At 45.9% G+C, this 25,631-nt stretch overlaps 2 protein-coding genes across 2 annotated transcripts; one reads left to right on the top strand and one right to left on the bottom strand.

Annotated features, from left to right (window-relative positions):
• LOC131883427 (regulating synaptic membrane exocytosis protein 1-like) lies at positions 1-25,631 on the bottom strand (the record flags this gene model as incomplete). The annotated part of the gene is made up of 16 exons (XM_059230902.1): positions 24,786-25,631; positions 20,646-22,210; positions 13,652-13,764; positions 11,142-11,355; positions 10,629-10,993; positions 8,174-8,304; positions 7,225-7,495; positions 6,513-6,724; positions 5,076-5,208; positions 4,512-4,963; positions 3,947-4,041; positions 3,071-3,295; positions 1,300-1,435; positions 336-550; positions 134-273; positions 1-42 (listed from the first exon to the last, which is right to left on the bottom strand). Coding segments are annotated over exons 1-16 (4,578 nt in total), but the record flags the coding sequence as incomplete, so codon positions are not given.
• LOC131883169 (heparan sulfate 2-O-sulfotransferase pipe-like) lies at positions 22,792-24,217 on the top strand. Its single transcript, XM_059230551.1, has one exon. The coding sequence runs from the start codon at positions 22,903-22,905 to the stop codon at positions 23,908-23,910; it is 1,008 nt and encodes a 335-aa protein (XP_059086534.1). The 5' UTR covers positions 22,792-22,902; the 3' UTR covers positions 23,911-24,217.

Here is a 25,631-nt window from a genome sequence, read left to right as displayed (position 1 = left end):
ATTCTTGCCCTCCATCCGACCGTAGTCACCCCAAATGGTTACCTGAAAGAGCAAAAAAAGAATCAAGGCTTGGTGGGTGGCTGAGTAAGGAAAGAAGTGCGTGGTCTCTGGACAGCATGAAGAGCCTTCTTACCTGGAGGACACACCCCTGATACTTCTCGTGGAAGACGAGCTGTTGTTGATAGAGAGGATCCAGGGTTCGTCTTGCCGTGGTGGTCTTGGCTTTGGCCAAGCAACGCTTCCCACTTACAAGGTACACTTTCACCCAAGGGGCTACCAAGAGGAAATCCAACAATCACCAACTCGATAAACATTGTAAAAGATCAATAACTTACCGGGCAGAGTTTTCGAGCCGGGTTTGCATTGAAGTCCTCGCGCCCGAATGACTTCCACCTCCAGGTGTCCCCTCCGATCACACATGCTGAGTTGAATGTCGCCTAAGGCTGGCGAGGCCAAGACCTGACGACCCACGAGTTGCCCAGGCCCCAAGCCCTCAATGAATTCTGACAATTGGCCTTCCGAACCCAGTCTGGCAGACGAGGTCAACCAACTAAGGATAGGGAAGTAATCGCATTAGGAACACGCAAGGCGGCGGGCGAATGAGTCCAAGGTACAAAGCACATCCAGAGATCAAGAGGAGGAAGATGGTGATGATCATGATTGATGTAAGAAAATATGATCAGAATTGGATCATCTGGGGTTCATTCAAAGTGTAATGATGTAACACTAGGTAATTAGTAAAGGCCTCTCTCCCTGACAAGACTCGACAATCGGGGGTTTGACAATGAATCCTCTTGAGAAGGCAAGATGGGTACATTCGTAACTACAACAATCAAACTTTGGCCCACACACAAAGCATGCCACGAAAAACGAGTTGACGAGAAAAAAAAACCGTTTCCGTAAAAGCAATTGAGGAAGCGAAAAGTGACGCCATTTCCTTTTAACATCACTCTTTTCAAATGTACAAGTAGCTATTACACAATAGGAAATTAGCTACGATCTAACACACAACACTACTCAGAGTGCAGAAGCCGAATCAAATATCATAGATTGAATAAAACTAATACAGCTCCCACACACACGAACATACATCCACACACACGAATGACAATCCAAATGAAACGCGTCCACAACGAAACAATTCTTGACGTTAAACTAACGACTTAATGGGAATATAATCATCTAGTTTGTCAAGCCAAGCAAATTTTTTAGGGCTGATAAAATGTAGAATGGAATTAAAAGCATTCGAGGTGGGGTGAAAAGGCAGGTTTGGGGGCGTATCTAGTGCAGACTACTCACTTGGAACCCTCAGAACTGACGGATCCGTCATTGGAATCCTTGGAGTTCTGTTTTACTAAAGTTTTTGTCGCTTGCGGAGGGAGGACCTCGGAACTGCGCTGGACTCCGGTGGGTCGTCGATTCCCACGCAACCAATCTACAGGTGACAAAACCACCAAATCATACTGTGTGCGACAGGCAAAATGAGTTGTAACCAATTGATGCGAATCAAATGAGATCAATTTGAAAAGTGTCAAGTGATCGTCCTAGTCAGCCTTGTTCGGACTCTCATTTGCTGGCGTGTTGAAGGTCACTCAGTGCTTACAAGAGAACGTTGTTTGTTATTGGATGGTAATACTTTTTAGAGTGCGGGGCACTACGTAGGATACAGGGTTTAAAAAGAGCTGAGGTGGATGTATTACAATTGAGCCTTTTTAACCCAAAATTAGTTTCAGGCAACATTGACAAAGTTGTTGCTGTTGTTGTTTTTGATGATGGTGGTGATCATGATGGATGATGGTGGTGATGATGATGGTGGCGATGATGGTGGCGATGATGATGATGATATGATGATGATGATGATGATGATGATGATGATGATGATGATGATGATGATGATGATGATGATGATGATGATGATGATGATGATGATGATGATGATGACAATGGTTATGTGGTGAACGTGCAAGCGAATAAATACTGGCGTGAGCGGGTGAAGTTGGTCATAGTGTACCACAGAAATTCTAAAAACTACGATCCTACAGTGCGCTCGAACAATTTTCGTTTGGACGAGATTGTTGAGCTTTTCGCTTTTCGGTTCATAGGGGAGTGACGACGGGTTAAACTTGGATTTCATTGAGGGATTGGGAAGGAGGTATGTTTGAGTAACTAGAGGCATACGCAGCACTTATGATGTTTATCTACACACAATGGGACTAGAACACAAGTCACACGCGAACATAACATTTCACCGGAAATAGCATTTCAGCTCGAAGGACACGTTCTAATATCTATTGGAAAGTGGCAGCTTAAGCAGTAACAGCGAGTAAAGAGGTCGAAATCGTTTATAGTTTCCGCTAGCTTCAGTGATAGGGTTTATTTTCTGGACGACTGTCGAGCCTTGAGAGAGAGGGTCTGCGGCATGAATTGACCCTCTGCTCACCTCTCTGATCCCGCTTCGCCAGCCATTTCGCACCCTGCAGCAAAATCCCCCTCCCCTTCACTTGACACACTCGTACTTTGGCGGACGAGATGGTGGACATCTCTGGGCAGGATCTCTTCACTTCTGTGGACGGTGATTGTGGTGCGTTTCGCACCCAGCAAACCTAACCTACGTTTGTGGCCTTGAATGAAGAGAAAGGAAGGTTGGATGATTGAATGACTCAAGGGGTCCAATGGACAACCATTGACCCCAAGTATGATGGCGTTGCTGTCGATCCTGTTGCTAAAGGCCAATTGATAAAGCCCACGTGAGGGATGAGGCTCCATCGGGCATGGGGAATATCATCGATACTTGTGTAAAATTAAAGGACTAGGGTCTATGGTGTTTGGGAGGAGTTGTGTCATACAGAGGAAACGTGGGTGCCTCAGACTGGAAAGCGAAAGTGGTTTGGGGGCAGGGCAGGTTGGGATGACATTCTTAGTTGGAGTGGAGGGAACCCTAGTGTTGGGTTTGGGTCAAAACTTTCGTTGTTTTAGATAATTGGGAGAGGCATGGCAATGTCACTATATAGTCAAGCAAAACGAGGCAACCGATTGCATGGCCCGAGATGGAAATCTTCGAAACACCTACCCGCAGCTGATAGTTGGGATGTTGAGCTAGATTTCTTGCCCATGCCTACACCGGGTCCAGCACCATTGTTACCCCCAACCCCACTGGTTCCGCCTGCTCCACCACCACCGCCCCCACTTGGACTGGCCCCTGCTCCTGCTCTTAGTCCGCGGGGATCTTGTCTTTGGTTTCGTTGGCGCTCGAGTGCATCCATGGATGTGAGTGCGGTATCACTCAGACTACCATCTGTAAAAAAAGGGAAGGCACAGCCATAACTCACCCGTGGGAGAAGAGCACTTTTCCAAAAGCAATCCCAAGCGGCATGATAGGTAGAAGACACTACTCATTGTCTTAAACGGAAGAGAGTGAAGTAGAGAGGTACTAAGAGGCTTCAGAAGGGCTTTGAATCAAACGCACACTTTATTTCACTGAACAAGTGTTGCTTCATTCCATTTGGATGGACCAGGATGAAACACCTTAAGATGGCTACAAGTGTTTTACGCAGAGAAAAAGACATGCCAATGAAAAGGACTGTCATCTAACAAGAAGTCTTGAAAGAAAATGTTCAATTGGAAAAATAGTGAGAAAATCTTAAACTAATGAAGTTGTTTGTATCAAACGGTCTGCTCATGAGAATATAAATTTCCGACTGATCTATAACGATCGCGTCGATTTTGAAGCCTAGATGTGGAATTGGAAGTATCAGTTTGCTTTCTAGCCGCTCCATTTCATTCAAACTCGTCAGTTGAATAACATTTAACTTTCATCAACCGATTGGGAACGGTACAAGCTAACAATGTATTTTAAATAAAGTAGCTAAAATTTTCAATCCAAATGTATGTCGAAATGCCACTTGTTCAAATCATTGCAAAAAAGATTGTGGTTGGGCCTCCTTACCTGCTTTGTCTTCTCCTCCAATTGTGAAAGCAACTCCTCGTTCGGACCGTCCGTGCACATCAGGTCTAAACGTTGAGCCATCATGGGCGGATGCACTGTAAACAAAATATTATATTTTTAACAAACTGACGTTTGCATGGTTCTTGATATTAAAATTCTTATGCCAAGAATCTGGGTTTGAGTTTTTTTGTTTCTAAAACGATGAAAATTTCCCCCTTCAAAATGCACGCTTCATTAGTAGCGCTATGAATACCAAACTCGGTGGTAAGTTGAAGTTTTCCTTGGATATAAAAATCGCTTGGTAATGATAATGTTTCAAAAGAAATAAAATGTCTTTCAAAGCATAAGTCCTGTCTCCTTATTTTTCCGCTCTCCTCCCCGCTTCTTCCAAATTTCAAATCTTTTGCCAAGGTGTTGGATGGCTTATGCCTTTTTCAAAAGCCAAATAACCAACACAGTGCAAAATTACGACATCAATGCCATGACTGAGTATTTATAGAGCCTATCCACGATGTCTATAAATACAGATGAAATGCACAAAATATATACGAAATATGGGACTCACCCCATGCGTCTGCTCCTGGAGTGAGGAGCAGAATGACTAGAGAAGGCACTCGTTCCACTAACTACACTTTCTATATCACTGTCCCCATATTCGACGGGGTGGCCCGAATGGTCGATGGGCCCACGACGCGAGGATGGAACACCAGCAGCGCCCATGTTTGGACCTCGCATTGGAAGTGGTGGACCAGACTGGTTCATGCCTGACCCACCTGAGCGGTTTGGAAAGGTACCGGGAGGATGCTGTGAACCATGGTGATTCGGATTGTAATCCATGTGTCCCATATTGGGATCATATTCGTGATCACTATAACCCCCGTAAGTCCGACTTCGACCGGGTTGTCCTCGGCCATTTCCCATACGATGTCGGTGGGGATCGGATGGCGGCATTGCACTGTCGTAGGATGCTCCGTTTCCTATTGGTCCTGATCTGACGGGGCGATTTCTTTCAAAATCCTAAAACATGTCAGATTGGTTTTTATTGAGTTGACAAACCATCCGATGTCTATGTAGTCAAGTACTAGTTTGTGCATGTCTTCATGCAGTGCGTTTGCTTATGACTGCTTACATGGGGATTTGACCCTGGAGGCAATGAACCTCGGTCTCTCAACGGTGGTATCTGTGGAAGGCGTCGCTTGTGAGGCGAGCCTGTGGGAGTGGCAGTGGAAGGTCCCATCATGGAAGCGGATCCAGCAAGCCTCCTAGAATTCGATTCAACGGTCAATTAAGAAATGTCAAGTAGTAAAAACGGTGGAGTCAAGGATAGATTTGAAGCGTGACATGTGATTTGTCTCATTCGTCAATTGGTTGTCAAAGTACGCCCAAATCGAACTGATGGAATAGGAATTGTATCTCGAATGTAAATATTAACCTATTCACACTCTCAGATGAGATGAAAATTGATAGAAGAGGCGAGTTTGTTTTCGCCGTGCGAGAGGAAGGAAAAAAGAGGTCAGAAATATGAAGTATAACGGGAAAATGTGAGTTGAATGTAAAATTTGCCAGACAGACTCTTTTACATGCAGATACAATTTCCTGCTTATAAGTTTTTTCATCAACCCCAAGGCTCTTCGGAAGCATGGGAAGTTAGTATTTGTGTGGAGTAACTAAGTTCTTCTGAGAAGAGACCGTGCACATTAATTCTTTCTGCCCATGAGTAATTACTATACGCAAGTTCCTTGAGATGGACAATACTTTGCATTTAAAAATGCATGCATAGTAGGCTGGACATGTCTAATTCGACCTTGAGGCTCAAGAGAAATCTAACGCGGCGATAAGTTTAAGTATTATTGCTAAACAATCAAAAAGTGGCGGCAATCTTGAAAGCTAGCTCGACCCGGACTCAAGAGGTTAAACCCATCCATGGTCGTCACATTTGCAACGGGTTTTTACTGCAAGTTTGGAAAAGCTTCGGATGCATTGAGGCATGATTGGAAACGCCAGCGGAAATGAGAATGTCAGAGATATCTTAAGAAAGAAGAGGGCTACATAGAAGAGCTTGTGGTACTACAGTAACTGGAAATAATGGTGAAGGCTAGCTAGCAGATCGATGAGTTCATATCATATTAAGGATTTGGCTTTGACGAAGGCGGAGATAGTAAGGCCATTGCAACGCCATCCCCAAATGCAAACAAGAGAGAAGTCGAGTAGAGATGTAATTAAAACGTGTGCGGTCGACTAGGAAGACTTAGAAAGAAAACGTTGTGGATAGATCTACCTATTGTTCATTAGGGTTTCCCTAGGAGTAGTGGCGGCAATGCTAGTACTCATCCACCTTCGATCCGTTGAGCTCCAAGGGCTACGCCCGTTTCGACTCGTTGCTGCCAAAGAGTGTTGGCGTTGCTGACTAGTATCTAAATGGTGTTGGCTATACGATCGAAGTGGTGGCGGGTGGCGTCGGCCCCCGTAGCTCATGGCCGCTGGATAGTTGGAGTCGCTCGGGGGCCAAATCGGGTCATCAAATGAACCAGTGTGACCGTGGGGTAAGGAAGGAAGAGAGTCGTACCTTCGGCTGGGTGGTCCCATCATGGATGAAGAATTGGCCCCTCCATATGGATAGGGCTCCACTAGCCCGGGCAAGGCACGAGGAAGACCGTTCTCATCCACATCTGAAATCTCCGAGTCCGAAAGGCGAGCCAGGCTGTTGGGTGGTGAGATGTGTTGGCGGAGATGATGGGGCTCCAGAAGACTTGGATCTTGGTCCATGTACATTCCTCTCTGCGGGGAAAGAAAGGGACAGCATAAAGTAGAGGCTGGCATTATCTTTCCATCTTTGACCATCCTGGCACACGGCCAGTCAGTCACATACATGGCCAACCAGCCAACCGACCAGCCAACCGACCAACCAACCAAACGACCAACCAAACGAACGAACGACCAATCAGCTCATAGAGCAAATCAGCCAACAAATTATGAGTCAACCTTTTTTGGCCTAAGTGGCTAATGAATGTTATTGAGGGCCAGAATTGGACCAAGACCTGAGCTTTGACGTGTAAGTAGTGGGGACGAGGTTGTCTGCTCCTATCAAGATGGCTCAAAAACATCCAAAAAATCGACTACAAGATCCTCTAGATACTACCAATCAACATACGTGTATTTAAGCGCTAATACGGAATGTAAGTCAAAAGACAGAAAGGATACGAAGCTCATCCGCCTCTGTTGAGCTGTGAAGGCTGTCTGTAAGGGAGAAGGATATGATGAGGTTGCTGTTGGCTTACCCCCTCCTCAGGTGGCAAGAAGACGTTCAAGGTGTGCCACATGGGCTCGCACTGATCCTCTTCTACGGAGTGGACTGATTGAGTCTGGCCCAATTCAATGGTGACCTCCCCCAAAAACTCATTCGCTCCAAAGCGATCATAGTCCCAGACGGTGACCTCCAAAACGCGAGATTGGAGATCTGAGGACGAAACGCAGGGATAGACGAAAGACTGGCTCCACTGAGGATTGCAGGTGTTAATAACCGTTTTGGTTCGCCGCTTGGCCTTTTCGCTGCAATTTCAGATATAAGGACCACGTTGAGGAGGGACTCGACTATTCAACGAGCGAAGAACGAACGAGCAAGTGGCCAAAACAAGAAGAATCCAAGCAAGCAAATAGGCAAACAAACAAACAAGCAAGCAAGCAAGCAAGCAAGCAGGCAAAGAACAAACCAGCCAAACAACCAACCAACCAACCCAGGAATGAATGAATGAATGAATGATAGAATGACCGAGCACTACAGATGAATGATTTGGTGCTGCAATAGGTATGGTTGTGCATGTGCCCATATCAAATGAGCAAAGAGTTTGCGATAGGGGAATTGCTCCCTCCCTAAAATACGCGAGGGACAAGAGATACGAGAGGATTTTGACGAGAAATGTAGGCGAACCCAAAAAATAGGAATTACATAGAAACACGTGCACCGTCTTTCTAATCATTTAATAAGAAATAGCGATACAGATGGAGGTGCATTCGTGCAGAATTAATGTGATTTGTGGGCAGATAACCATTTCTACTTGGCTCGAACTTTCGTGTCATCATTTCATTCATTGAAAAAAATGATATTTCTTACAAAGCGAAACACAAGCAGTCAACTAAGGATTTAGCGTCCAACACAAATTGTGGCACAATGATACAGAGGAGAAGAGGTATTATTATTAGTAGTAGTAGTAGGCAAATTGTATTCACCTCCGTTCAGGTAGCAAGTAGATTTTGGCATACGGGTTTCTATATTGGCCATTGACTCTGGGAGGCAAATCCGCAGCCGATAAAACTGTGACAATCAGCTCAGAACGCGACACATCATGCCAAGTTTTTACCTACGAGAGCGAAAATACCATCATATGAGTGTTCCATTTCCTCGATTGCCTCGATTGCCCTCAACACTCAGGCCCTCCCACAACTCATCAAGACAATAATTCCTAGCCTTTAAGAGCAGAGGTTTTCATGCTCGTGCGTGCGCGTCTTTGTGTCAAACAATAAATGGGAGTGATTCTCTGGAACCAGTATTCGCCACACACATGCACGCACGCACACACACACCCTTTCCTCACGGTTGTGGCACTAACCATCCTGATGAGCACTAGAACTTTCCGTTGTTACCTCTATTCTCTACAGCAAGACCTGTCTCGGTCCCACCAAGACTGCTATAGTGTGCGCCAGTTGAGTATTGAAAGCATCCCAACTCTCATTATGACCAAGGGGCTGTCAAGGACAACTTGATATCGGGACACCGGTCGAAGTGATGGAACACTATCTAGGTTAGAACCAAAAACCAGCCGATGACATCTAGCCTGAGGAGGTAGTGAACCATAAGGCACCTCCGAACGTTCCATTTTGTTTCACACGAACCCAAAAGGTCCTTTGTCATGTGCTCATGTTCTACTCTATGACGAGCAAGAATTTACAGAGTAAAGAGAGACGCTTCCAAATTTGTATTGCATGGACGAACCAATTCTTGATGGAAAACTTACTCTTTAACTTGGGAGCCAGCGTACGTTAATGGCATGGTAGAATTGAAAAGGGCCTAAAGTGCTTCGATAATCAATGTGACTGAGACAACTGAGAAAACTAAAAACTGAGAAGAGGGTGTTCTAAATCAACCATTGCACTCGTCCATTCCGTGACAAAATTCAACGAGTATGGAAAATATTAACACTTGGTAGGAATAATTGAATGAAAAAGCACCTAATTAAAGTGTTTTCAGGTAACAAGTCCAGAAATTCAACCACTATTGTTTGAGCCTGATTGAGACTGGCAAAAACTGATACTAAAAAAAGGGGTTGTCGAAAATGATTCAACCTGAGCTAGCTTGTACTCCATTGTTCGATTTTACCATTTAGAACTTGATGGCACGGCTCGAATCTTCGCAATTTTGAAATAAACAGTGAGCATAAAAACAGTTCAGCTGATAACTGTCAAGCTGATAAGGCGTTTTCATCAAAGGATTGATCTGAGATCCTATGTCATGGAGAGTACAAAGACGAAAGAGCAATCGAGGAGGAGTGAAACAAAGATAATGGTGTGTAGTGTAGTAGTTGCAAGTAGTAAGAATAGTAGTAGTGTGAGTAGCAGTGGCAGAAGCAGGACAAGTAGTAGTGGCAGAAGCAGGACAAGTAGTAGTGGTAGTAGTAGTAGTAGTAGTAGTAGTAGTAGTAGTAGTAGTAGTAGTAGTAGTAGTAGTAGTAGTAGTAGTAGTAGTAGTAGTAGTAGTTGTTGTTGTTGTTGTTGTTGTTATAGTAGGGGTGGGGGTAGAAGCAGTGGCTGATGGTTGTGGCGGTAATGCCAGCGGTGAGCCGTAGACGAAGTGACTGAGTTAGCCCCTGAGCAATGGAATGAAGAAGTGATAGCGAAAGAGAGACAGAAAGAAGAGGAAGAGAAGAAGAAGAAGAAGAAGGAGAAGACGAACAAGAAGGAAGAAAAGGGAGAGGAAGAAGAGGAGGTATGAAGGAGCAAGGGGCTCAAGAAGCAAATGAGAAAGCCGATTCTCTGCAGGAACATTCGAGTATAGGCCTGAAGGCCTCTCTTTTTCTCCCTCGCTCTGTCTCCTTTCTATTCTATCCATAGCAGCTGCACCCATCCGACAGAAGTTGGGTGGATGGCCCATTTGGCTCCATCCACTCCTTATGAAAAGTGGACTCTAGGTATGTAGTAGTACATGGTTTGTGGTTGATCGGTGCGTACACGGCATGTATATGCTCCGACCGAAAAAGTACCCGCCATAACCCACAGACTCATTCTGATCTGTACTTAAACTAACTCGCCAATTGGACAACCAATGAATCAAGCCCGATCATGGTTTCCCCACACACCTTCAAATGTAAACTCCATATTCACATCTACAAGACCAGTGCCTTGAGATGAATTCGAAGTTGCATTATTCGAAGACATGCATTTCGTCCCGCCTCTTTTTATGTATGCAAATAGCAAAGCAGCTTGAGCATGAAATTCTGATTAGGCAACGGATATGACCGAGGACTCCTCTTGACGCCTGCTGCTTAGTCTATCCAAGGTACAGCATATGATCACGCTTGGGAATGAATGTTGTTCATGGATAAGATCAGGGCATTGTTACACGAATAGATCATAGAGCTCAGGTCTTGGGTGTACAAGTATGAATCAAAAGTAAAAATAGACCGCCTACCTGGATCCTGGTAGCACTTGAAGAGGCTGAAGAGAGGCCTGTGGAGTGAGGATTGAGCATATGGGTATCACCCAAAGGATCACTGATTGTAACAGATGGTCGTCCCGGTGCGCCGCCGGAGGAGCGAGAAAGAGGTCCTCTCCCCGATGAGTATCGACCAGACAAAGGATCAGAGAGATGGGGTTGACGCCCAAGGTCGGTGGGGTTCGTCAATGGCCCGGGCCCCGGTCCTGCCCCACCACCCACATATCGACAAACCCGTAGTTCCACTTGAGGATCATGTCGAGATTCGGCTATCACATCGTGCACTTCATCGTAAGTTTTATTGGTCAAGGCTCTACCATTCCACTCAAGGATCTCATCCCCTGTAAGAAGAATATTCCCAAGATGATAAGGAATCGACTCAGGAACACGTGCGAAAGTAAGAGCACGACAAGTAGAATCTTAGCACATACATCTAGTAGTACTTGGAACTGGTTTGGGCACTGAAGGGTCACATTCGAGGTCTCTTACCTGGCAAGAGTCTTCCAACCGAATCCGCAATGCTACCCTTCTTGACTTTTTCAATTACGGCACCAATGCGATTTCCGGTGAGAAATTTTCCACCGATGACCTTGATCCCAAGCAAAGTGGCACTAGAGGACGGAACGAAACCCTCCTTGAGGCATTTTTGTAGGATCATGTGGCCCATAAGTCGAGTTCCGTCTGAATGCCATGAGACTGGATGCTACAAATCAATTGAAAAAAACTCAGATAAGATACCTCCATAGTGGTAAGATGATTTGTTGTTGTTTTTTGATCTTGGAGAAAATTCAAGGGGATAAAAAATGAAAACAAGCGATTGACTGGTGAATGAGGAAATCATGCTGGCAAAACTGCCTCATAAAATGTGCCTGAGGTTTGAAAGATGAAGAGAACGGATCTGTTCCTGAGTCATTTTTTGCTTTGCTGTATCTCAGATCTGAAGCAACACTGAAGAGATGACGGTGAGTGAAGTTGGACTCCAGGGACTCTACCTTTTTGTGAATATGATCGCCACGGTTGGAGTCTTCACTCGATGTAAAGCAACTGCCAGTTTCAATACCCGAATCTCTCGTTTGAGATTCTTGAGACTCTTGTCTCAATGCGTCCCAACGAGCCCAGCGTCCACATCGGACGTCTTCAATGGTCATCCAAAGGTCTTGTTCGTCTTCAAAATCATCACAGTTTAAGTAAGGGTTGTTCAAGGAGGGATGAACATTGGATGACCCATTGTTGGTTCCCCATTCTTCGGAATTGAATCGGACAGTCTTCTTACGTCGAGAAGGATCGCCTCCAGCCAAAACACTGCCACCTGCCCCCGCTCCGCCATAGTTTGAACCGGATGTGACCAATTGCAAAGATCTTCCTAGGGTCAGAGGGTTGCCACGGCTGTTGGTGCTGCTGTTATTGATGGCAGTGGTTCGAGATCCATAAATATTGGCTGGACCGCTGGAGACAGGAACATTGGATCTTCCATACCGAAATTCACCCCCTGAGCCCAGGCCAGGCCCGCCATAGGCATTGTTAAATTTGTTATTGTAGGGTCCAGCATTGGTGCGATCATCACTCGTGGGAAGCTCACTTGACACCGAATATTGTCGCCCGAGGCGGTTGGCACGTGCATTGGCATCCCGATCAAGGTAGGATGATGAGCGCCATCCCCCTCCCACGGGTGCCCCAAGTCCTCCGAGGCCGAATCGATTTCCTCCTGCACCAGCACTGCTTTTGTAAGGATTTCTTAGGACCTCAGAATCATAGTAGAGTGGAGAATTGGGTGTGTGTATAGACCCGCCAAGGGGAGCAGCCCGATACGTAGGGGGATAATGGTTGTGGAAATCTGGTATTAGGCCATCTTCCTCGAGGAAAGGATCGTAGATGCTGGGCTGCTCCGGCACTGACGAAGACCGCAAGAACGGGTGAGGCGGTGGGACACGCCCTCCACCGTAAAGACCCACTGTGGACGAGGATGAAGCGTGCATGGGATGATCGGCCGCGGTTCCGACCACTCCGGCATAATCACTGGAAGAACGGTAGTCCAACTTCTTGTTTTGACAGAGGATCGTTGATTGCAAATCACCATGGTAAAATTTGTCCGGATTGGTGACATTGAATTGGGAGAGTTTGTGACTCTGAATAGCCTCGGGTTGATTGGCTGCTCTCGCTCGAAAAGGAAGTCTGGGAGGTTGATACTGTGAACTTCGGATGTTGGTACTGCTGCTGCTTGAAGCTGAACTCAATGAAGGAATGTCTCCTGCTACAACGGAAGAGACGGAAGACATGGAAAGTCATAATCAACTGAATTTAGAAGACGACATCAGAAGCACGGAAAAAGAGGCGTTGGTTCATATCTTTCTGGGGTGACGAGGGTCCAATGATGCATTTTCCGATTCTATTCTGGCCGGATTTGGAACACACTCCCAACGCCAGTTCCATTGTGGCCGTTGCAGCAAGTAGGTTGGGCGAAGATTCGTTCCAACTTCCGGCTGGCGTTAAGATTGGTTGGGGAGGACACAAGCAAGTGATCACGTTCAAGAAGAAGATGCTGGTGCCGCTGTCTCTGGTTCAAAATTCATGTACCTACCATTGATCCAGTTTCAATGAGTCTTTGAGGTATACATACATTTCAGTGATGTGAGTGAGGTTTAAAGCAAAATGAAGACAAAAATAGAATACCAATTATGACTAAAAATGATCCAACACAAACATAGAAAGAGCTGCCGACCAGACAATCCAGTCCTCTGTTTTTTCCATCTGAGTTCGACACCCAAGCATTTCAGCGCATATTATAAGTTGTTGTAGTAGAATGTGCAAGTGCAAGTACTCCTTGGCCATGCAAGCAAGTTGGGCGCCTAGATACTGCACCTAAGAAAGTACGATCGAACCAGAACATGCCGTCTCAAGCGTGAGTGCGAATCGAAACGATTGCATTGATTGCAAAAAACAATAGTTCAGAGTGATGGTAATTATGGACATGGGTGCTTTTTTCTAAGTAGGGAACGTACCGATGGCAAAGTCTTGGTCGTGACTTCAATTTGTTCCTCATTTCTCCCCGAGCTTCCTTGGCTGCCTGGGCTGGCTCCAACTACGATGGAACCTTGGGACGATTCGTGCTCGCCTAGTGTTAGGTAAGGGAGGACGATGACTTTAAAAATCAATGCATCAATCAGGGAGTCAGGGAACGTCAGCACCTACGAGTAGCAGTCTAAACATCTACCGATCAAAAACCTAACTGTCCGATGCTTGATCGAATTTGCAAGATTTATGGTGAAGCTCGCCAAGTAGATTAGTTGATCGCTTTAGTGACGTCAGTGTAATCTCATTTGACCAAAGCATTGCCAACCATGGCCCTTATTCGGTTAAGCTTCAAAAAGAAGCTTCTGTCTTTCACGCGTTTCTTGTCTATCTTGATGTCCAATGTTAAATCAAAGCGAACTAAACCCCATATCCATACTGCTACTCTTGTCTCTAATATCAGCATAAAATTACACAAGTAAAACCTTTTCTGCCGTTTTAGGACAAGCATAACACCAACAACTGCAATCAGGTCATTTGTGTGACATGGTCTAAGTTATCCAAGGGCATTGAAGCTTGACTCTCGTTGAGAAGTCCAGTTATACATTGCCTAAAACCACCATTTTCTTTAAAGCGGCGGCAGTTCGACAGACATTCCATGAAGTCCGTACATACATACACCGACTACTGTATGTAGTATGAAGTGGATCAAGCAGAGCAGTAGGCCCATTTCAATGGGTTATACTACTTTGCTGTGAAATTGCACAAAACAAGTTGTCCTGCATTGCGGTCCTTCTAGCGAATATCTTGACTTCTAGTCTACTGGACTACGAACGTAGGACTCGTTCCCTACAACAATGTGAAAGGACCAAGGCAGCCAAGAAGAGACCACTACGTACTCAACAATTTCATTGGTCTGGATGGAGAGCTCTAATGCATTCATCTCTCTTCAAAAGCCTGATTTCGGATTGATATATGTATGAGTCACATCCTACAAGAGCCCAACGAAGCCTATAGTTCCGATAACCTTGAGGAGAAAAAGCGAGTACTAGTTTCCAACCAACAATGTGTGTCAAAACACAACAAAATGCTTAGCCATGATGATTCTGAGGACGACATGGCTATGTTTAGCTACTTAAACAACGAATATTGCTGCATATGGTCACTCAGGGGGCTCTTAAAAGCCCCTCAGTCAGGCAGCTATTTTTGAAGAAAAAGGCGAAAACGAAATGAATCAAACCTCACTCATAAGCATCATCACAATTGATCTATACCTCAACAAGTTTGGGTAGAAAGAATCACTCAAGCACCTCTTCGATTTCATTTCCACTCATCGAAGGCTTCCTCAGGATGTGACTGCGATAATCACTCAGAGGTTCTCTATGACTCTAAGCTGTGAGTTTTGAGCACTGAATCAAATGCTGTTCTTCTGGCTCTCTGACGTCACGTCATTCATGGCCAGGGTATTTCTTCAATTCTTTCCCCAAGAACAGATATTAGTCATTGGGACAGGAACGCAGGGAGTAGGCCAAGGCAGCACTTCACTTCGGCCACGACAACTCATGGGTTTTTGACCAATTCAAAGCGGTCTATCGTGGATAAATGGCATTTTTTTAACCATTGCAATTCTTTCTTCATTCGAAGAGCCACGAAGATTGGTGCACCCACTCTGCTGGTGTCAACGATTGTGTCGGTGACGACGGTGACGACGACGACGGCGACGACGACAACGGCAGTGAACGGTCTGAGGTCCTCTATCAGCCTTTAACGGCCTTGGGCTTGAACTGCGACGCCACTAGCAACCCGTCAGCCGGTTGCTACTGGAGCTATTACGGCCTTTTGCTTCGTCTGCTGGTCCGACAAAAGGGAGCCCTCTGTAGTATAACTTATTCTTCTAAGACCATCACTAGTTCTAGTCCTGCTGTTCCTCCAATTCATTCTGCTATTCGTCTTGCTGCTACTACTACAACTACTACTTCTGTACTCTTTCCATTTTCGAAGCCCACCAAATGCGTCCGGACATGGAGCAAGGATACATAATACGTGGGTAAGTGCGCATTCGTCTGAGGTCGCCAGTGTCGGGAGTATATAGCTGTGCCATCTGTTCGCTCTGCTCGCTGTGTTCTCTCAGTTGGTCCAGCAGCTAACGAAGGCCAAGCCACAGCAAGGTTAGCACATAGCCACGAAGGTAGCTGGTGCCATTCCACGTTGGGTCCCACGTTGAACTTATACGGCAGTCACTGTTGATGATGCCCACAAGGTTGAAGAAAGGCCGTCATACATGGACCGCGAGCTCTACTTGCTCTTGGCCTTAACAACACAACTGGTGCCGTCACGGAGGAAGGGATGAAGGTTGTCGCTGAAATGGCAATGCTTGGAGAAAGGACCTGCCGAACGTAGGGGGGGTACGTGTGTGGGTGGGTGTATGCGTGCATGTGTATGAGTATGAATGAGTGAGTAAGTGCGTGTGTGTGCGAGTGGTTGGCGAGATATAAGAGAATGAGGGAAAGAGAAGGGCCCGTGGCGGCCAGTTGAGCTCGCTCAATTCTGACCTGGCGGCCATTTCGAAGACCCCGTAACCCACTCGTCGTCCACGGCAAAAGGGAAAGGAAGAGGGGACGGAGGGATATTCCTCACCCATGCACCGTGAATTCGACATGGTCGGCACACATGGTCAAATCGTACTACTCGTTCAGAGCAACCTACAGTACAAGCCCACCGAGCAAGCCATTCAACTATCTACTCCCCACCCACCAATCGGCCGACCCAAGTTGGAATAGGACAACCGACCGAACAGAAGAGCTCTCCTTTGGTTCTCTGACGTCAGAACCAAGAGAAGTATTTGCAAGAAGAAACTCCGTTGTTCCCAGCTCAGTCTGTCTAGCTAGCTCTGTCTTGTTCATAAGGGTATGGAACGAGTCGAGGAAGTACATGGGGCCCAAGAAGTGGAGCGGGATGAGGGCAGAAGACTTTGACGACCAAGTCGACCAATTCAGAGAGCATTGACGAGAGCAAGAGGACCGACAAGGAGGAGGAAGAGGGGGAGGAGGAGGAGAAGGAGGAGACGTAGGAGAGGCATACCACACTAGCAGGAACAGGAACTCGCCGCAATGCATTGGTTTGAAGAGAGTGGAGGCCCNGGAGGAGGAGGAGGAGGAGGAGGAGGAGGAGGAAGAAGAAGAAGAGGACCCTTTCATTAATACTCAGAGGCCGTTATTGGCCGTCTTGCAAGGGCAAGAAACACAAAACCAGACTTTTGTATTCCACAATTCCATATCGAACTAGCCACGGATAAAATGCTACAACATTGCTTGTTGACTCTTTCCTTTGGAGTGAAAACGGGGAATCAGCAATAATTTGGTCCAATCAATGCCAGATGAAACGTTCCAATTTTACCAATGTTGAGGGTTGAAACCCAACTCCTTAGAAACGTAACCCTATCGCTTCATTTGTAAAATAAAACTCGTCCCTGAATTTGTCAAGCAATCTAGAAACCGAATCAGTTAAGCTCAACCCCTTTGTTTCTTGAATTTAACCTTACTCATCCATTTCTCCATCTTCAAAAATGTGCCTTTAGTTCAGTGCTATTTCTGGCAGGCCCTTACGGAGGGGAAAAAGGCAAACACTGGCATACAAAAGACGTGACCCATTCCAAGTCGTCTGTTCCATAGGGTAAATTGATAGAGGCGGGACTGGTGGGGCATGTAGAAGTAGAAGTAGTAGTTGTAGTAGTGGTGGTAGTCATAGTGTAGAAGAACTGGTAGGAGTAGCAAAGGAAGAAGTGTGTATGTAGGGATGTAAGCATGTGTGAGTTGAGGACGATGGACCCGAGCGGTACTCTCCCACACTGTACATACAGCCTGTCCCATTTCCCCACTACTAGTGGTGAATATATGGGTAAGCATGGTGAACCAAAGAGCAAAGAGATGCAACCAAATACCGTACGGAGCCTAGTACGTTGTAAATGTACACGTCGCATTGAGGTATTCCTCCTCAAAACGAAGGACGGGACGGAACCAAGTTGAAAGGAGGGATCCCTGAGCGCCTCGGACGTCTAACAACAGCACCTGGAAAATACCACCACCACCACCATCACCACCACCAGGATGGATGGATAGATGGATAGATGGACCGACAAACAGTACAAGGACTACTCACAACACGGTGTCGAGTTCAGTTCAAAGGCATTGGATAGTGCCCATCCAATCGTTTCTATAATGTGGAGGGAGAGGTGTAGTGACTAGAGAGAGATGAAAAGGCCCTCCTTCCTTCGATCCTTCCTCCCTCCCTCCCTCCCCTCCTCTTCTCCTCCCCTTCTCTTCCCCTTCTCCTCCCCTTCTATTCCCTCCCCCACTCCCTCTCCTCTTCTTCTTTCTTGGCCATACATCCAGTCACACCGGTACTCATCTCCTAAGACGAGGAAAGTCAGTCAGTCCGAGTGTTTTCCACTATTTTCAATGCTCGCATTAACTTTGAGCACTCGTTCGCCCTTTTCTCTTCCGCCTCTATCTACTAGAGTGGTGGTGGTACCTCTGGCTTCTCTGTTCGGGCCGATCTCCCTATCATTCCAAAACTAGACGGAAAAAAATGAATGGAGGAACACCGTTCAAAATAGACTTGGACCACGAGCTTCTCATAGGTATTCCTCGAACGTCAGTTCGAAAGATAACTGGAATTTGTTGGTCTTGAGGAATTTGACTAAGACCTGACCAATCATCAAGTTTCATGAAACAGGTCGAGCATGATCGAATGAATCCAATTCGGGCATTTTGCCCAGTTGCACGATAGTTTCTGTATCAATTAAAGCATATTCTTTCTCTCCTATCGGAGCAACTCTGGTGGGAATTGGACCTTGCCTGATGCTGGTGACAACCCTCACCACCGTGATGGAGACGACCCACAATAGACGAAGGAGAAAAGGCCTCGGCGGCAATGGACACGTCTGTCTCCATTGGTTGATGTGCATGCGTTTGTGAGTGAGTGACTTGACTCAATGTCGGTCGGTGGATGATGTTCTTCTCTCTTATCCTGTCTCTCAAAGCCTCTTTCCTTCTCCCTTCCTTCCTTCCTTCCTTCCTTCCTTTCCATCCATCCATCCACCCATCCACCGTCGTAGAATAAAAGAGGCCCTCTTGGTCTTCATCTCTCCCTCTATGAAAGTGTTTGATAGTACTTAGAGCGGTGGAACTTCCAGTCAATCAAACCCTATTGCATCAGAGGGACCCGGATCTCGATGGGACCTTTGCTTGGGCGTCGAGAGTCTTAATCCACAGTAAAGATAACGCTGACAAACATACCTTGACGAGCCCGAGACAACTCTGGCCCGCGAGCCACCCTTGATTACTTTTGACCCCACTTGATCCATGTCAGAAGAAAAACGCAAAAGTCAGACTCAAACAATCAGGATTGACGATACAACCTTCAGCCAGGATTAAGTACCACCTTAAGTTCAATTTGTTTGAACCAATATCTGGCTTACACCAGTGCCTCGCCTTATACCCAGTTTGGATAAAATTATCTCGATGATATTAATCAACGAAAGCATTTTTCGCTGGCCAACTAGTCGGACAGTATTTATGGGACAGACGGGAACCCTTTGGTTGAATCCATGGTTCAAATGGTAATGTTGATCTTCCTCACCATTCGTCCTTTCAACACGTTCAAGGCTAGTAGGCCTTTGATCCCAGAAGGGAAATAAAGAGAAGGTGTGGGTTGTTGGTGGGTTGGATATATGGATGGTTGGTTGGTTGCCTGGTTGGTTGGCTGGCTGGCTGGCTGGCCTTAATCCTTCTTTTCTCGGAGGTTCTCTCGATTCTTATTTGTGGAAGATCCACTTGCTTAACATGTACAGCAGTCGTTCATGTATTGGAATGGTCATGCTGCTGATAAGGAGCGGCAGAAAAAGGTCCAGCGTGCGGTTCAGAATCAATGTAAATGTGCTCTACGTAAATACATGTAGAACGTGATAGTGAATGGCCCAAGGTGAGGACTCAAGAAATGTGCAGAATACTGCCAGATCATCGGCGAATTTGCATGGACCACACTCGGGGCTTACAGTAATTGTACTAAAGTTACATTTGCTCGGTTCAGCTGACATGACGTATTCATCAATAGCACCTTGGGCAATGCAATTGATATATTTCCCTAACTGCCATATTGTAGCTTGCCCTTTTTCCTCGTATAGAGGTTCTCCCAACGCCAGTGATCATTCTAACATATGTTAGCACGCTCCTAGGCTAACTTTATTCATATATTTTTCATGAAGGTTCTTACTCAAACGTAAATATTGCTAGTTCTAAATCCAAAGCTTTGAAGCCGATTATCTGTTTTACGTGTCACATAATGATATCAACTAAATAAGTATAATCAACTTACTCAAGCATCTATTTTCAGGTTTTGGTTGAACTTCAAACAACTTTTATCATGTCTCGGTTAATAACAATTGTGTTGTTGGCCTTTTGTTACGCGAGCATGAGTTTTTACTGGACACTCCTGGACAAAGAAATCGTCAAATTTAAAGATGTCAAAACGAATGAGCGAAAAAATATCTCTTTCCTCCGGCTACACATTTTCACGCTTGCATTCATTCTGTTTTCAATGTTTTCAATGTTTGGAATACCTTACAGTCATAATGCCTAATGTTCATTTTTATCATGGTTCTATTACGATCAAAATATAACCCTAATAATGAACCTTGAGATAGTTCATGACACTGTTGCTTTGTTGCATTTCAAATTTAAGAATAAGATCAGCGATTTGACTGGAACTATTTGCAACAACGATTACATATGAGGAAAAAGAGCTTTGACTAAAGCTACTGTAAATTAGAGTGTGGGTAACCATAAGAAAAGGACCAGTTGAATTACCCCGCGGAAGTTGACGCATCTATTTCTCTAAACCTCGACGTTCCCTGAATGAGTTTGGGGGAAATTAGAAGTGGGAATTGGAAGCATGATAGTTGCGACCGGGAGTCGTCAGCCTTACCTTTCTCTGAGATGGATTCGGACTCCATTTCCTCTTCACCGCAAGACGTGTACTCGGGTGTAGAACGAATTTCGTCATCTGAGCTGGACACAAAAGATGCTCTTCGATGATGTTGGACACGATTGTCGAATGAGGGAGTTCGACGCTTGTGCCGATGGGGTTTGGGTGGAGGAGGTCGCACACATTCCGATTGATCACTAGAAAGGGAGTCGTTGCGAAAAGTATGGTCCATTTTGCGTCGCTGAGTGGTGTTTCGTGGGATTGGATGTGCATCCAATAGAGAGGGTCCATGATGGTATTGACCATCCGAGAGAACATCGGTCCTTCCTTCTTCTTCGAACAAAGGTGGACACCTATCCCTAGCTTCGCCATCTGAGACCATCACACGGGGGGCAAATGTACTACGCTCAACCGAAGACATTCTTTGAGCACGAGTGTAGCTCTCTTTTCCACCCATATCCTCGGGGGCCGACACGGATTCGTGCCCATATGAGGTGAGACGCGGCTGGAGATATGAACTGACGTTGGTTGAAGATTCTTGACCTGCGAAATTCCCATGGGAGTGGGTAGGCGAGGAACTCACACGGGGAGAGTGGGCCGTTTGAAAGTTATCGCTCTGGCTGAACATCCCTAAACGACCCCTGGGATTGGAATAAGCCACCTTAGAATTGGTTCTGTTCTTCCCGAACGGTTGTCGTGGACTGGATCTCGAGTTGTCCCATGTTTCTCCGCCTTCTGACAATCGTCTAACTAATGACGGGACCCGAATTGACCCCAGGATTGAAGACCCCGAAGAAGCTGGCTGATGAGAGGATGTAGTGGGCAGTGTAGTGGGCGTCTGATGACCACCAAAGTAGGAGGGACCTTGAAGGGGACTTGAACCATCTAAAGATTGTTGTCGCCACATTCCGTTTCCAAATCTTGGGGACAGGAATCCCAAGATCCTATTTGAGACTTCTTCTCCTTGAACACCTGGGGGCCTATCTAAGCTTGATCCCCTCTCCAAATGTGACCTTGAGCGACCTTGCGATTGACCACTTGGCGATGAGGGCGTGGGTGTGCCTGCAATGGATAGAGCTCGAGAGAACAGCGAGGAGATCGTTGAGGATGCGGACGGAGTGACTGCTGCCGAATGAGACGCTTTGGGGGTACTTGCTTCACTGCCAAAGCGTTGGAAACGCATGTCATCTTCGATGCGCTGCATTATGGGATCCGATTGGTCTCGAATTGGACCTCGATAGCTCCCGCTGGAAGAAACGGGCGTGCCACAAGTTGATCCTGGGGTCTTCCCGGAGCCAATCCAGGTCCCGGTTTTGATCAGAATCTCTTGCTTCTTGCGACAGAGGACACAAACCCAAGTAATTCTTGACCTCATGGTAACTTTTCCACCACATCTGGCGCAACACCTCACGCCACAGTAATTGCACTTGTGACCAATCCCATCCGCAAACTTGGTCTTCAAGCAGATCTGACACGTGGAATTCAGCTCAACTCCCGCTTTCTTCTGAAACTCGGTTTTTTCGCGAATTTGATTCTCGAGTGAAACAACCTCCATCTGCTTTCTCCTGAAACGAATACAGAAATAGAATGTCAATTAACAGATGACACTCGGCAAGAGTTTCTATTTATGGTGACTCCAATTTGATGAACCATATATAATCCCCGTCTTTACAACATACCACCGAAGGTCAACAATCTATTCTCGACTCTTCTACTTTGAAAGGATACCACCTTCTTCGCTCGCTTCGCACTAATCATTTCATGAGGCTACAGTGGTGTATTATACGTTCATTTCTCTGATCTCGTGGGGTCAAATATACACCTTTTGTCGCATTGCCATAACTCGAGGGGATTTTTCGCTCGCTCCGCAAAATAACGAATGCAAGCAAGTTCTGTAATAACTGAATTAACTACAAAAGAAGCGCAACTTCTGCCTTTGCTGCTCAAGCACAAGCTCATCATCATGATCATCTTCTCTTTCTCAGCTGAGCACGAAGCAACCAACATCAAGAACAGAGTGCATGGCCAACAGATCTGACTCCGCTTGGTTTTGCTCCAACCAACCAACCAGCCAACCAACCGACTGACAGACAGACCGACTCTCTGAGGATCCCGAGGATAAGATTACTCAGCAAAGACGACCAACAGAACACGTGAAAGATCGAGAAGGAAGAAACACGAAAAAAGAACCCAAAACGATAGATCGAGCACACATCACGTCCAAGACATCGAGTGCTGCCGTGATTTGGTGAAGACAATGAAGCTGAAAGAACATGTTCTGGATATTTGTTCTTTCATTTCGTTACTCGGTGCGATTTATTTCTACCAGGTTACGCAAGACCTGGTGAATGATTTAAGTCAATACAGACAAGCCAACTTGAATATCACCGAAAGTTTGGACCAAGAAGGTGTGGTTTTCAATCGGGTGCCCAAGGTAGGCAGTGAAATGTTTTGGGCAATCCTTGACAAACTGGCAACTTTGAATAACTTTACCAGCTACTCAGACTCGCCCGAGGTGAAGCGGAAACGAAAAAGTGAAAACACATTTCTGGCCACTCAAACCGAACGGAGACACTATTTTGACATCATCCAGCTCAATCTCACCAAACCATACACCTACACCAAGCACCTCAATTACATTGATTTCACCGAGTTCAATGTCACCAATCCCATTTACATCAACCTAGTTCGCCATCCCGTGGACCGAGTCATATCTTGGTATTACTATAACCGCGCTCCATGGCACATTGTACGTTGGGACCAAGAACGCAATGATTCCACTCTCAGTCCCAACGCTCCCAGTTTGTATAAGCTTAAGCGTACTTTTGAAGAATGCGTTCTAGACCGAGAGGATGAGTGTCGATACGAAAAAGGCCAATCTGTTCATCACGGCCGTGGAGGCAGCCATTACAGCCAGATTGCCTTCTTTTGCGGCCATCATTGGGAGTGCGAAGTGTTTGAAAGTCCAAAGGCCTTGGCTCGAGCCAAAGCTAATGTCGAGAAAAGTTTTGCTGTCGTAGGTGACCTTTCTGCCTTGGAGAAATCGCTGACAGTCTTTGAGGCTTATCTGCCTCGCTATTTCAAAGGTGTCCATGAGGTGTACTTTGATCATATGAAGGGTGCTCAGAAGAACAAGAATATCTACAAGCCCAAGACGAGTAGGGTCATCCGCAACCAGCTGTTGGGAAATTTCACCCTCGAGATTCAGTTCTACGAATTCTGCCAACAACGCTTACACCGACAGTACTTAGCCATCACGGAATGAATTTCCACAAACTCATGGTCGTTCTTGGCCAATGGCTGGTGGCGAAAACGAGAAACACTGGATGTTCTCATGACGCACTCTCGCCTGGCATTCCTATCTGACAGCCTTCAAATGAAAGGAGATACAACCATAGATATGATGCACAAACTACTCCAAGGCTATTCTGCTCTCTACTTTTGGTGCCAAAAGAGCATGCCGATAAACGGTTTGCTTATTCTAGCTTCCTTGAAAGAGCTTTCCACCTTTCAGTCACAACCAGAGACCAGTGAATATCTAGCCCAAGAATAAAATGAGAGCTCACCCAAAATCAATTGTTATAAAAGTGGTTCCTTTTTATTATGAATCCCTGATATGGGTGGACTATTATGGCTACGTAAACATGATAGTGGATGTACGACACGCAGTAATTTTTGTAGCAACCTATTTTAGATCGTTACATTTTTTATCTCGGACAAATGAAAATGAACTTTGTCAGGTGACTTTTTGAGCGAAACGGGTTCGACAGTAAAAAACACCAATTCGCTCTGATGGCGGCATCGCAATTCACATCATCCGATGTGAATTTCTCTTTATTGTCTTACCCTCAGAATGACCAAGGTTTTGCTCATTTTAGTTATCAAACAAAGCCCATGACTAATGTTGTACTGGAACTTAATTGCAAGATCTACGGCTTGGACTCGGTGAGAACAGGAATCGAATCAACGAACCCCGTGTCTGGGTATGTAGCAAAATAGAGGCAAATTTGTGCCCCTGGAAACTCCACCACCGCACAATACATTGCCGCCCATCTGCAGATTGAGCCAAACAGGAGCCCTACCTTATGTTTTAGCCCCTGTGATAATACTGTTTCTATAAAAGAATGTTTCCTGGCTTACCTGAGAAATTCGACTTCTCTACTCTCTTCACTTTGATGTCGATGCATCACGTTCGAAATAATGGCTCTCTCCTCGACGGTTAAATGTGAAAGATCCGGTGAGGGAGTGATCCCGGGGTCTATCATAGGACTTGTCCCACTGGATGAATGGTCATCACCCATAGAGGAGGGCGTGGCCACTGGCGCATGGCTCCCTCCCATCATGGAACCGACACCCGTCCCGAGACTGCCGGTTCCCAGGAAAGCACCTGGCTGCTGAAGGTTAGCCATTGGTAAATGAACGGCACTTCATGACATCTGCACATTGGATCTAATCCCCAAAAGCTTATCATTATTACTATATGTGATCAATTTGGTCAAGCCTGGCGCAGATTCTTGCTGATTGCCTATTCTTGCTTTCATGATGATGAATGCAGGTTTTATTTGGGTGCTGATACTGATCATGGTAGCCTTTGTAATTGCACCCTTGGTTTTGTTTCGTGGGCACTGGTTTTGACTCCCCAACACAAACACACCTCGGATCACATTCATTCTCATTCACTTTGTTAGGTGTACCAATATTAGACATTCGCTGATAAAAGAGCTTCCAAGAGTCAACAGGTCGTCGACGTCGTTCAGAGCCCTTTCTCTTCAACTGAGAGGCTGCTTGGTTGTTCCAAACCTTCTCGTTGGATCCTGGCATCAAAAAGACCTGCTTTGCCCGGCCTGCCGCCCACCATCGCGACGGCTAATCCTCAAAACTTCTCCACTCACTTGTCACTAACCCCGGCAAGGCGTTAGCTCCTCTGGGAACGAGGGAACGAACGAACGAACGAACGAACGAAGAGAGGAAGGGACAGGGGGGACG

Source organism: Tigriopus californicus, chromosome 7 (genome assembly GCF_007210705.1).
Source record: "Tigriopus californicus strain San Diego chromosome 7, Tcal_SD_v2.1, whole genome shotgun sequence".
In the NCBI taxonomy this organism is placed as follows: domain Eukaryota; kingdom Metazoa; phylum Arthropoda; class Copepoda; order Harpacticoida; family Harpacticidae; genus Tigriopus; species Tigriopus californicus.
Note: the sequence above shows the minus strand (reverse complement) of the source record. Positions and strands in the feature narration are given on the sequence as shown.

Excerpts from the sequence above, each read along its gene's own strand:
- LOC131883169 (XM_059230551.1), top strand. The coding sequence starts at position 22,903 with ATGAAGCTGAAAGAACATGTTCTGGATATTTGTTCTTTCATTTCGTTA.